The sequence below is a fragment of the Camelus ferus genome, chromosome 15 (genome assembly GCF_009834535.1).
Source record: "Camelus ferus isolate YT-003-E chromosome 15, BCGSAC_Cfer_1.0, whole genome shotgun sequence".
In the NCBI taxonomy this organism is placed as follows: Eukaryota; Metazoa; Chordata; class Mammalia; order Artiodactyla; family Camelidae; genus Camelus; species Camelus ferus.
The window spans coordinates 50,493,945-50,506,183 of NC_045710.1; the positions used below are offsets into that span (position 1 = coordinate 50,493,945).

Sequence of the window (12,239 nt, forward strand, 5' to 3'; positions counted from 1 at the left end):
CCCCACAAAAGAAAACTAAAAAAAAAAAATTCCTCTGTATCAAAAAATGTCTTTTTTTAAAGGCAAATGAAATAAAGGTATAGGTATGGAATGAATAGACTAAGTCATAAAATCAGGGCCAAGACTAGAAAGAATAGAGACGTCAGGCTTCAGTGGCCTCTGAGCTCCACCGCAGAGCCCAGTGGGAGGCCCTCCCTTCTGCCAGTCACTTCCTGTACAATTTCCCTGGCAGCTCACCTCTTGTTCCTCAAGGAAAACCATTATTGCTTATGTGCTCTAGATTCCATTCCAAGGCAAACCAGCTTTCCTACCATCCAGGACTTCTCTATCATCCAGGAAGTGTACCAAGTTTCACACCAAACTCATTACTGACCTGCAGCCTGCGGTGGGGGCTGAACCGTGGCCCTCTTTCGAGGTGTCAGGGCTGGCTGGATGGGGAGGATTCCTGGGTTGGGCTGAGTCTGCCCAGCTTTCGGCCTCTGGCGGGGTGCAATTGAAGTCTCTGTTGTGGGAATGGGATCTGTCAGCCTAGAAAACAAAAGAGGAAAAGAAAAATAGATTCCTGTTCAAGTGTGGGAAAATGGAGAAGGGAAGACAAGAGTACGTGATGGATAAACTTTCACGTTCACGTTCATTCAAACCTTCCAGGTCCACTTCATCAACATTTCCCAAAGCGTATTCCACAGGATATTATATGTTACTAGATGTTATTTTAAAAGGCGGGCAAATAAGTTTTAACATACTGATCAAAACACATTGAGCAGATTTCTTTCTAGTGAAACTTCACGCGTGACTGTGCATGGCAAACCGCAGGAGAACATTATACAGAATGCGATGTTTGTCAGACTTTTTTTGATCTTGGGACTCTTTTGCCTAAAACTTCATAGGATTTCCTAGAATATACTTTGGGTGATGATGCAAAGAGGGGTTTGAAGCAGGTGGTTTTCAGATGCAGAGGGACTCAAACTTGATTAGAACTAGCTGTCAAAATGTTCTCTCTCTAATAAAAAGCACACAAATGAGTTAATCCAATAAGGCAACTAGCAGGAATAAATAAATAATTCAAGATAAGAGATTTGGGAAGTGTGACAGGAACTCCATTTCCTCATTTCCTCCAATACACACATTCACTTTTTTCCATGGTACTCATATATAATTTTCAGCCGGGCACAGGGTCACTCAGAATAAAAATCACATTGCCCAGTCTCACTTGTAATTAGGTGTGGCCACGCGTGTGAGTTCTGACCTCACGTGGTGTATAAACAGATTGCTGTGTGGCAGTTCCTAGAAATCTTAGGAAACTCTGTGCAAGCTCTTTGTCTCTCTTCTTCTTTGGCTGTTCCTTAAGAGGGATGTTGCCATCCTGGTCCACGAGGACGTGGCCACAACCATAGGGATGGTAGAGTGATGAGCTTAAAGAAGCCTGGGTACCTGAGGGCTTTGTGGAACAGAAGTGCCATACCAGCCCTGGACTGCTTGCCTCGAGATGTCATTTACTTGAGAGGGCAAAAAAAAAAAAAAAAAAAATCTATCTTATACAAGCCACTGTATTTGCACTTTCTGGTACTCATGGCCAAAGCTAACCCAAATCAAACAGGGGGTAGCTCACTTGCTCCCTGTGATGGGGCCAAAGCCCAGGTGGTAGGTTCCCTTGATTCAGAGCCGTGCAGGTGGCTGGCCACGCCCTCACTCACAGCAGAGTGGTTGTCCTTTGAACATACACGTTAGGGAGTAATAGGCAAGGTGAAGCCCCAAATAAACAAGCTTAATGAGTATTTTCAGAATATGCCTGGCACAGCCTCTGTAAGAGACCACTTGGGGAGCAAAGCAGCCAGCCCCACATCCCTCCGCACGACGTGCCTCCAAGGCGTGTCTGTCCTGGACCCTGAGGCACTTCACGGCATCCTGCTCTTGCGCTGGGTAGAGAGCTGGTAATATAAAAGCTGTCACATCCGGGGAGCCTGTGACCTGGGCAAGGGAGGCGGGAAGGGAAACAGGATGGATGTTGAGAAGGAGGAGAAAGGGGTAAGAAGGATCAAGCTAAGAGTTGGGGAGGTAAACAGACTTCTGCAGAAAGCCAAATGCCAAGAACTTCCACGTTGGTCTCCTAAGGGCAACATTTATAGAAACAACGGGATTTGGAGCCAAAGAAAATCCCCACTGACTGTGGCAACAGGCACACTGAACCTCTTGAGCCTTGGCTCCCCTACGTGTAAAAGGGAGACAATAATGGCCACACTATGAGGTGGGTGAGAACATCCAATGTATCGATGGCTGTGAAACCATTTTATAAACTGAAGACTGCACAAGATGTTACTTCGTAGGGACCTCGAATGTTGCAAGAAAACACAGACCCCGAAGCCAGGAGATCTGGCTCTGAGTGGTCCTATCCGTGTGATCTTGGGCAAACCTCTTCACATGCAGGGTAGGAAGAATGTGGATGCTGGGGTCCTGGGTCTTTTTACTAACCACGGAATGACTGACTGCCTTGGGCAACTGACTTAACAATTCTGTCTCTGTTTCCTCATCTCTAAACTTAACAATTCTGGGAAAAAAAACCAAAAAACAAAAAAAACCTTAAGAATTCTGTCTCTGTTTCCTATTCTCTAAAGCGAGAACAGCAAGAGCCCCATAGGTTTGTTTTAAGGGGGGAAAATGTCATCTTACTTATGTGAAGTACCTAGTATGGTATCTGGTATATGTGATGTCTCAATGAATAGTGGCTACTTTAAAAACAGAGAAAGAAAAACCCACCTCTCAGGGCGGAGGGGCAAATAATGACAATGTAAACGAAATCACTGCAAATAATACATAGGACAACTCAGACCCAAATGTCTTGGCTGTAAGGTGTGTATATTCTTGTGGTATTACTGAGGTCCATACAAACTACTTGTTTGGGCACCTTAGAGTTTATAAAAGTTTCATAGTCACAGACACGTTCGATGCTCATACCTGCCTCATGATGTAGGTATTGTGTGTGTGTGTGTGTGTGTGTGTGTGTGTGTGTATAAATATATATAAGATTATTGAAGAATAGCCAGTTTACAATATTGTGTCAATTTCTGGTGTACAGCAAAACCTCCCTGCAAACAAAAGTCTAGGACCAGATGGCTTCACTGGGAAATTCTATCAAACATACAAAGAAGAGCTCTTACCGATCCTTCTCAAACTCTTCCAAAAGATTGAAGAGAAGGGAATACTCTCAAACTCATCCAATGAAGCCACCATCACCCTGATGCCAAAGCCAGACAAACACACTAACCAAAAAAGAAAACTACAGGCCAATAGTTTTTTTTTTTGATGTACGTATTATTTTTTCCATTTTATACAACAAAGTACCACTCAAGTGTCAATGCATATTACAATTTTTATAAATGCATGTGCTTTGTGGGAATGAATCTTTGTGTAGCCTCCTTACGTACCATGTCTGGGCCTAGTACAAGACGGCCATAAGCCTCAAAGACTAAGCTAATTAAATCAGCCCCCAAAGCAATTCCCAGGAGTAAGGATGGCAGGCTTACTAAGAAATAAACAGACTATAAAGTAACAGCATGGATACAGTTGGCTAGGTTTGTTAAAAAACAAAGTCTATTAGTTCAGGGCCATGTCTGCAATAGTCCAATGCACGTAACGGGCATTCTACAAATATTGGAGAACTTTTTAAAACACAGAAGTTATTTTACTGCTCTATTAAAATTCACATATTTCCATCAGGGTGCTTTGTTGATACCGTTTGTGCTAAGGTTTCCTTGCCGTGAGAGTGTGGTGGAAGAGTAGGGTAGAGACATTTCCCGGACTACCCTTAGGATCTACAATTTGGAAGGCGTGGCAGCCACGAGGACGTGCCTTGCAGACCTTCAAGGACAAGTGTAAAACACCAGTGCCCCAGCTCTTGCGCTCCTGAAATCCACTGCCCTGTTGGTCCTGAGGCCATGCTTCCCATAGGCTACACTCAGCCTTAATGTCCCAGCCACAGGGACAACCAGGCAGACCCGTTCCTAAAGAAAAGAACATCCCATCACTTTTGATGCACCTTCTTTACAGCGTGTGGCATTCCAGGTCCCTTCGAGCCAACCTTCTCCTCCCTGTCTCTGGGTCAGACTTACTCGCTTTCTGACGGCTCTCCCAGCTTTCTTGACACCCTCCCTGTTTTCTCTTACAGGGGCATTTTCCCAAATAAAACCCAGCTTCCTGACTCCTCTCTTGGTCTTCTTTCTTGGAAGAACCTAGGTTACATAGAATGCGATAAGCTAAGATCCACAGGCTTTTTTGCTGTTTGTGGACTCAGTGCTTTGTGGCCTCAGTGCTTTGACCTATATTTCCCTCATGTGGCTGCAGCCACAGAAAGTCAGAAGGAAAGGCAGGTGGAGACAAGGGTGGTGAACTAGGACACAGGTTTAGGACAGTCTGGTGTCAGCGGTATTTAAGGTCTGCTGTAGCCCGTTTCCAAGCACAGGAAACAGCTGCGGCATTCTCCAGTCTCTTTCAGATGTAGATCACTGTATTGCACTAAATTCCAACTAGCACTCCCAAAGAACACTTTCTCCCTGAGGGAGACACAGCTTCCTTTCCTGTTCTGTGCAGCCTCTGGCCCTGGCAGTGTAAGAATCAAGAAACACAAGACTCCTCTCCCTGCTCCTCCAGCACCTGGAGGAGGACGTGTGCTCACTAAGGCATTTCTTACCTGGCCTTCGGCTGGGTCTTTTTTGCAGCTGCCTCACTGGCTTTCACTGGTTCAGGAAGCTTTGTAGGAATGGGAGAGTTCTAGAGAATTGAAAGAAAAATTTAAAAGGACCTCACAGATTTCTTTTTTTTTTAAATTGAGATGTAACTGACATACATCACGTTAGTTTCAGGTGTATAATACAACTGATTCAGTATTTGGGTGGACTGCAAAACCATCACCACAATCAGTCTAGTTCACATCTATCACCACACGCAGTTACAGATTTCTTTTCCTTGTGATGAGAACTTTTAAGATCTACTCTCTCAGCAACCTTCAAATCTCCAATACAGCATTATTCAGTAGAGTCACCATGCTGTATATGATATCCCCGTGACTTAATCATTTTATACCTGGAAAGTTTATACTTTTTGACTCCCTCCACCCATCTCACCCACTTCTCAAACCTCACCCCACAGATTTCTTTGTAAAAGAATAACAGGCATGATTGGGCCAAAGGAAATACACATTGGTGTCTTCCAGACCCCAATCTCTGGTCTGGGAAGGGAAGGAAATTAACCAAATTATATCTCACTGGACTCAGCCCTCATTGGGGAAGCAAAGCACCCGAGAAGCGGACAGAGCAGCCTGAGTACAGCACACTCCACCCTGTCATTCTCAACCTTCTGCGCCAGGCAAAGGCACTGGGGCTTGGTCTCAGTATCTTCCTCTTCCTACAGCACAGCTGAGAAGTGATGTTATGAAAGGCATGGAAAGAGATGTCGGCAAACGGACTAAGACTATTTAAGCTCTCTTCCAGATCTTAGAGAAGTTGGAGCTGACTAGTGCGCCCAGCCAGGATGCATCTGGTCGTCCAGTGAGGAGGCTGGGAGAACACCGCAGCCGCCGTGGGGCTGGTTTCTGAGTCAGCACCTCTCCCCAGCACGTGAGGCCCCCCCTCCATCCACCAGGCAGGCAGAGCTCTGGCCTGGACTCTGCACCGTCCATCTAACGGTGCCTCTGGGGGAGCACTAGCTGCCCCTCACCCCAAGACCACGGCTTACTGCTAACGAGCAAGGGCCAAATGGCTTGAGACTTGTGAAGCTTACTTTTTGAAAAGGAATTATCAAATCTGGATGCTTTCAATTACATTTTGCGTTATTTAACTTTATGAGCGGGAAAGTGGGACGGCAAAAGAAATCACGTCATGTCAGGTTACCGTACGGTATCCCTTGTTTTAATCTGGGAAACCTGAAATGTGGAATATGAGTAATGAAAGTGGCTTTTAGGAGGTAGCTCCATTTCCTGCATGTTTTCAGGTAGGGGGATTTTTTCTGCTAGAAGATTTCTCCTAGCTTCTCCACCCTCCAAGCATTCCGCTTCCCTGGGGAAGGGGTAACTCATTTGACTGTTAAGACTGGGAGAGAAAAGAGAGCCCGCCCGGCTCGCCCTCGCCCTCCCTCCTCTGTGGAAGTGCCTGTCCCTGGGGAACCAGCGTTCCTGCTCAGTCATGGGGCTCTAATGTCAGGGAGTCAAGCTGCGTTCTCTGACTCAAGCTTACTCACAATAAAGCCCGTATGCTGAGCTCCACCTGAATGGTTCCCACACCTGATTCCGAATGTGGGCGGGGAAGAGAAGTGCTATTTACTAGCATCCTCAAGCCCCCGTAGTGAAATCAGACGTTCACTACTGGGAAAACTAGCAAGACAACTTCAGATTAGAAATGATTTACTAGAGCACCCATTAGTAAAATAGTCAAGAAAGCTGAATCATACTATGACATGGAAAATATGCCAACACTGTAAACGGGGTGTTCCAGCACTGTACCCTGGAAACTGAGTGTAGAGTTTAGGATTACTTCACGGAGGAAACATTCCTGCAGCCTGATGTGAGCCGGGAGGAGAGAAGAAAAGGAGCGTGAGTTAGAGACTGGCCAACAGAAGCAAAATCAGGAAAGCTCTGCTGCAACGAAGGAGAAGAGAGACAAGGGGCTTATGTTCCAACAGGCACGGGGCAGGTCCAGGGCCCTGGCTCTGGAAAGCAGCCTGCCCAGCTCCTTCCGGTCCACACAACAGGCACGTGGCTCTCAGGGAGCCAGGCACGTGATAACGGGTTGGTCAATCTTTACCCAAAATGTTCAACTCAATCCCTTGGGTGTTGTTTTATTTTTTTCAGTGTAATTGCCTCTGTTTTATCATTTGGTGGGGGGCGGTAATTAGGTTTATTTATTTAATTTTTAGAGGAGGTACTGGGGATTGAAACCACGACCTCACGCAAGGGATTTCTATATTTATTTAAACAGCTGGCTGATGCCCCAGGAATGGTAAAGACAATACAGTCATATTTACTTCCCCGAACAAGCACCTTTCACATACCTGTACATTTGGAATTGGGCATTCTTTCTTGAGTAGTTTAAACGAGAAGTAGGAGACTTGGTAAATATCTGGCCTCTTGTCGGGGTCCGGTTCCAACATATACCCTAAGACAAACACACGTCAACTTATTTAATATCTGAAAGTTAGCACAACAGCTAAGGAGCATAATTTCTCTATTACAAAAATACTGTTGTTTTTTAATTTGTATTTCTCATAAAAGTCAGACTGTGCAATTAGCCCTTTTCCTCCCTCAGAAAAGGAAGCTCTGACTTTCCTAATATTTTAAACACCCACAAGAAAATAACAAGGTTTTTGAATTGTAACAAAAATACTTATGTTCATTTTCTGTGTCCACACACCACGGACTCAAGCTCTCAGGGTGAAAGTTACCACATTCATACTCTGGTACCTAGCAAGTTCTGGCCTATTTCTTTCATACTATCTGCTAGACAAATAATTATTCTTGATAATTATAAATAAAACTCAAATTTCATGAATTTACGTCTTATCCTGTTGTTGTTGAAGATATTAGCTGATTTCCAATCTAAAAGAAATTACATGGTAACAAATACATTTCTACTTTTACCGTGATCTACAGATCACGTGTCTGTTTCATGATCCTTCAAGCTTCTGCCCCTTCTGAAGTTGGAAAAAATCCTCAGGAAAAGAAATCTTGCAGAAGACAAACACACATATACATCTCCATGCAAACATCAATGTAAGGCAGTTTATTGCTTAAGTAATCAAATGAACGGTTCGGACACTAAGTTGAGAAAAGCTGGAGGAGGCCACAGTCTTGTGAAGGCCTCTGCAGAAGAGGCAGGAGCTGAGCTGGTCCTTGAAGGCAGGAAAGAATCTAGTCAGGCAGGGAAAAGCAGAGAAAAAAAAATTCCAGGTAAGTAAACGGTCTGCGCAAAGAGGGACTTGAGCAAGGGAAGAAAATGCTTTGCTGCAAGGAAACAGATCCAAGAGGACAGGGCAGAGGTTTCCTTGTCAGAGAATAAAGGGAAGTAAGGTTGAGTCGGGGGACAGAATCAGAATACAGGGGACCACTGGCAAGCCATGAAGGTTACCGAACAGGGACATGATAGGGTGGCATTTTATAAGCTAATCTCATGGTGAGGGTGGGTAGGGCAGATTGAGGGAGAGGAGGGGCTGGTGGCCAATCCACCAGGGCAGGCATGAGCTGACAGAGTGGGTCTACCCTATGGTGACAGTGATGAGAACAGAGAGAAAGTAAGAAAAACAGGAGAAACTTCAAAGAAAGCATTAATGCCGCTTAGGAAACAACGGACTCTGCTCTGTCTTCAGAGCCAGACCCAAAGAATATCTTCCAGTTCAGTCTTCCAGACTTGAATGGTGACACCACTGACAGAAACTGAAAAGAGGAGAGGGGAACCTTGTACTGGGAGTGAAAGGGGGGTGGGAGGTGTAATGACAAGAAATTTATTTTTACACCCGTGGGTAAGGGTGACAGCAGATCCGTGAAATAGTTTGTAAAATGAAATAGGTCAGAGCTAGGAAAGATCTCATGCTACAGACATTCCTAAAGAGCCGCTTTTCCTCATATGAATTTGCTGCACAAAGGTAAAACAAACAAAAAAAATTTAACCAAAAAATCCTACCATGCTAGCATCAATTTTGGCCATTTCCCCCATATTTCCTTCAAATCTCACTTACATAGTTGCATTTCTAGCACAGATAGAGTGCTTCACCTCTGAAAACAATCCAATGACCATTAAATGCCATACTCCATGCCTATAAATATTGCCCCAAGCTTTTGTGTTAATAAACAGATTGATAAACCTGGTACAGTGGGATGGGTAGTCACTTAAAAGCTCCAACTACGTTAACTTGGATGAGTTACCTATACTTTCTCAGCCTCCATTTCCTCATCTGTATAATGGGGATAATTATATTTACTACACAGGGTTTTAAAAATTAAATGAAGTACAGGTAGACCTTCAACAGATGTCAGATGTTCGGCATCATATTTGTTTCTTCTATTTCCTCAGTGTATCCCCATCTAGGACCCAAACTGTGTTGCACAGGATTTATAATCCATAATGGTTAAAATGTAGATACTAAACGTTTTGACCAATGTAAAAAAATAACAAAAATCTCATTTCTTCAGCATTCTAGTACAGGGGTTTGAGCAAAGATTACTTATTCTACCATCTGGTTAATGATCACTAGGACTTACACTTACTAAGACAACTTGAAAGAGTGGGGAATCACAAAAAAAATTTCAAACAAGGCACTGAGTTTAAATGCTTCTTATCAAAATCCAGTGATTGACCTAAATGGGAGGAAAAACCTAGTTCCATAGAGCTACACAGTCTTAATTATGTATTCACTTCAGCCAACGCACTGCAATCATTTTAATTGGAGTTGCTTCCAGTTTTGCAAAGAAGACTCTCGTATCACTTGATATGAGCTCAGCTAGGCTCCCCTGATACCAGAGAGCTTTCACACAGACTTCAGGAGAGCAGAACAGCACTGTAATCCTCAAAGCACAGTCAGGGTTTCTGCTCAGAAGGCTGGCCCAGGTGTGAAACCAAGTTCCGATTTCTAGCAAAAAGACTCACCATTCTAACTAGACATTGTTATACGAACTTGGAGTGACTAACCATTATCAACTGACTTCTGTTTTGGCATTCAACCCATCACTCCTGGGATCTAGTCCCTTTATCTCCAATTCATTCCTAAAGATCAGAAATAAAAATATGAAACGAGAAACTTGAAATACTTACGAATTAGGCAGTGCATATCTTGGGAATATCGGGAATTATCAGGAATTGTGAAGTTTCCATCACAAATTGCCACTTGACTCTCTCCAAATGGCAACGTGAAGTAGCATAACTTATATAACAAACATCCAAGAGCCTGAAAAAATTAAAAAAAAAAAAAGCAGATTGCTCCTAGCTGTTTATTTACCGCAACTGCAAACGGGTCTACTGAGAGATACTGGCACCATCCACATTTCCTAGATCTAAACACTATTTACCTGTTAGAACCCTGAATTTAGAACCCAACACCACTACTTACCCCCTAAGTTATGTTATTTCTACCATCATTACCAAATTGTGCTCCAATGAACAAGTATTCCAGCTGGTTTTGCTCTTAAGAACCAGTAACACATATATGAAAACCACCTAAATAGTGGGCAGGTCCCCTGAAAAATTTTCACAGAGCTCTCAAGGAATCCTCTTGGACCTGCTTCAAGAAGCATTGTCTGAGCGCCTCGAGTCAAGGATAACCCCGAGGAATAAGTAGACAATGATACGGTACAGTGGCCACTCTGGCTCTGGCACTGTCTAGATTAGACTTGGGAGTTTGCAGCCAAGACTGCTGACATCTGAGATGCGGACAGGTTAGGTGACACCTACCCAAATGTCTGCCTTCGTAGTGATGATTTTGCCACTGTACAGGTTGACCATTTCTGGCGCTCGATAGGACAGCGTTGTGTATCTACAATCAAGAGATTCACTTTTTGTTAAATATGTCAATGCTATCATTAAACACCAGGGGTAGCAGAAGTACTTAAAAAATATAAAATATATCTATTAGCAGAGTCTAGTTCCCTGGGAGCACTCTGGAGAAGAGTATGGGACATTAGCGCAGGTGAAATGAAGAGCTGTCCTTCGCACACACCCGACGCGCTCTAGCTACAGTCCTTCCAATCTAAGAGCAGGTGGGAATGCAGCCACTAAGGCATTAAATAAACTCTGAAAGCAATTGTTCTTGGGTCCTCAAACAACAAAATCTTCTCCTGTAAATTCTTGCTGTCTGATACTGTATTTGGTGGATTTGCTTTGAAATGCAGTAATCCCCTTAGATGTGGCTCGACACACAAATGTAATACTGGCTGGGACACTCAGGAGAATAGAAAGTGGGCCCTGGCTAGGCTGGGAGAGGGGTGGGCCTTTGCTGCCGGAACAGGGCTGAAACAATAGTTTTCCTCTTATCTCTGGCTCAAGACAAGAGAAGCACAAGCTCATCTTCAGAGGGAGAGTCTCGGTGGTACCAGGCTGGTGACTTGCGCTGCTTCAGTCTCTAGAGCTCTGTGGTTTAGGTGCCCATCACCTTGGACCGGAAGTCGTCCCGCCCCAGGCGTGGTTGCCAGGGGTGATGCAAGAAAGGAGAGAGAGGATCAGGAAATGTGTGAGCTCCAGACTGCCAACTTATTAGCAGCAGCAGTGAGTGCTGGTGTCTGGGAAAAATCCAACACTCCGGACAAGAAGGGAAAACGGGTCAGGTTCTCACTGGAGTCACAAGTCTTAAAGAAGCTTTTTCTCGTGGAAGTCAGTGATCCAGTACCTGCAGAGATTTTAACTGCCCTACTCACCAGTATCTCCACTAGACTGCAGGTGAGCTCCTCACGAACAGGAAGGGATACACAGCAATCAAGGGTTCAGTAAAAAAGCACAGCCAACTGACTGGTAATGCCATAGCTGTGATGATCCCACTTAGAAACACCACAGTACGTCTATGGTGTGTGCACCGTTTTGAAGGGCTATGTGACGTAAATCAAAAGATCTATGTACAGTGATCACAGGACCGCTGAGAAAATGGTGTAAGATTCCTTCATTTTACTCTATTCATCAATGATTGTGAACCCCCTCCCCACCCTCCCCTTAAAAATCAAACAACCCAACTGCCAACATAATGCACTGAGATGAGGGGCACCTGAATAGCACCACTGTCCCCCAACTCTGACCTTCTCAATCATAAGCTGGAAGTAAAACTGCTGATCTGACAATGGATAAAACTCCAAGCAAGGAGGAAAAGCTTACTTCTTAATCTCATCTTCTACTGCGTTGACTCCTTCAGTCTGCGGATTCTGGAACTTGTTGGTGGCACTTCCAAAGTCACAGAGGACGTAGTGGCCTCGGTCATGCAAGAGAATATTTTCAACCTGAAAAACATAGCCCAGCCACCCATTCCAAGATAACATTTAGTAACGTGTGTGAAAATTTGGCTTGCGTACACATAAATAAAATATTTCTGATCATCTCATTAAGGTGCATTGGAAAGTTACTCTCCTTCAAGTATCTCAACAGGGATCATTCCAAGTGGAACAAAAGGAGATGCAGAGCAACAGGGTGAAACGAGAGTGGAGGGGGCAAAAAGAGAAGCTTCCACGAGGGGAAACAAGAGTCCTGTTTTTCTAGATTTCTAGCCACATTTCTCACCTCTGT

General features: G+C 44.2%; 1 protein-coding gene across 13 annotated transcripts in view; it reads right to left on the reverse strand.

Annotated features, from left to right (window-relative positions):
- The window catches only part of AAK1 (AP2 associated kinase 1), a 147,599-nt gene that overhangs the window by 48,808 nt on the left and 86,552 nt on the right, over positions 1–12,239 (reverse strand). For all 13 annotated transcript variants that reach the window (XM_032497730.1, XM_032497724.1, XM_032497726.1 and 10 more), the window contains exons 6-11: positions 11,835–11,956; positions 10,428–10,509; positions 9,792–9,924; positions 7,039–7,142; positions 4,685–4,764; positions 374–528 (exon numbers count right to left, since the gene is read on the reverse strand). In XM_032497730.1, coding sequence (XP_032353621.1) covers positions 374–528; positions 4,685–4,764; positions 7,039–7,142; positions 9,792–9,924; positions 10,428–10,509; positions 11,835–11,956 — 676 coding nt within the window. The remainder of the gene's footprint in view (positions 1–373; positions 529–4,684; positions 4,765–7,038; positions 7,143–9,791; positions 9,925–10,427; positions 10,510–11,834; positions 11,957–12,239) is intronic.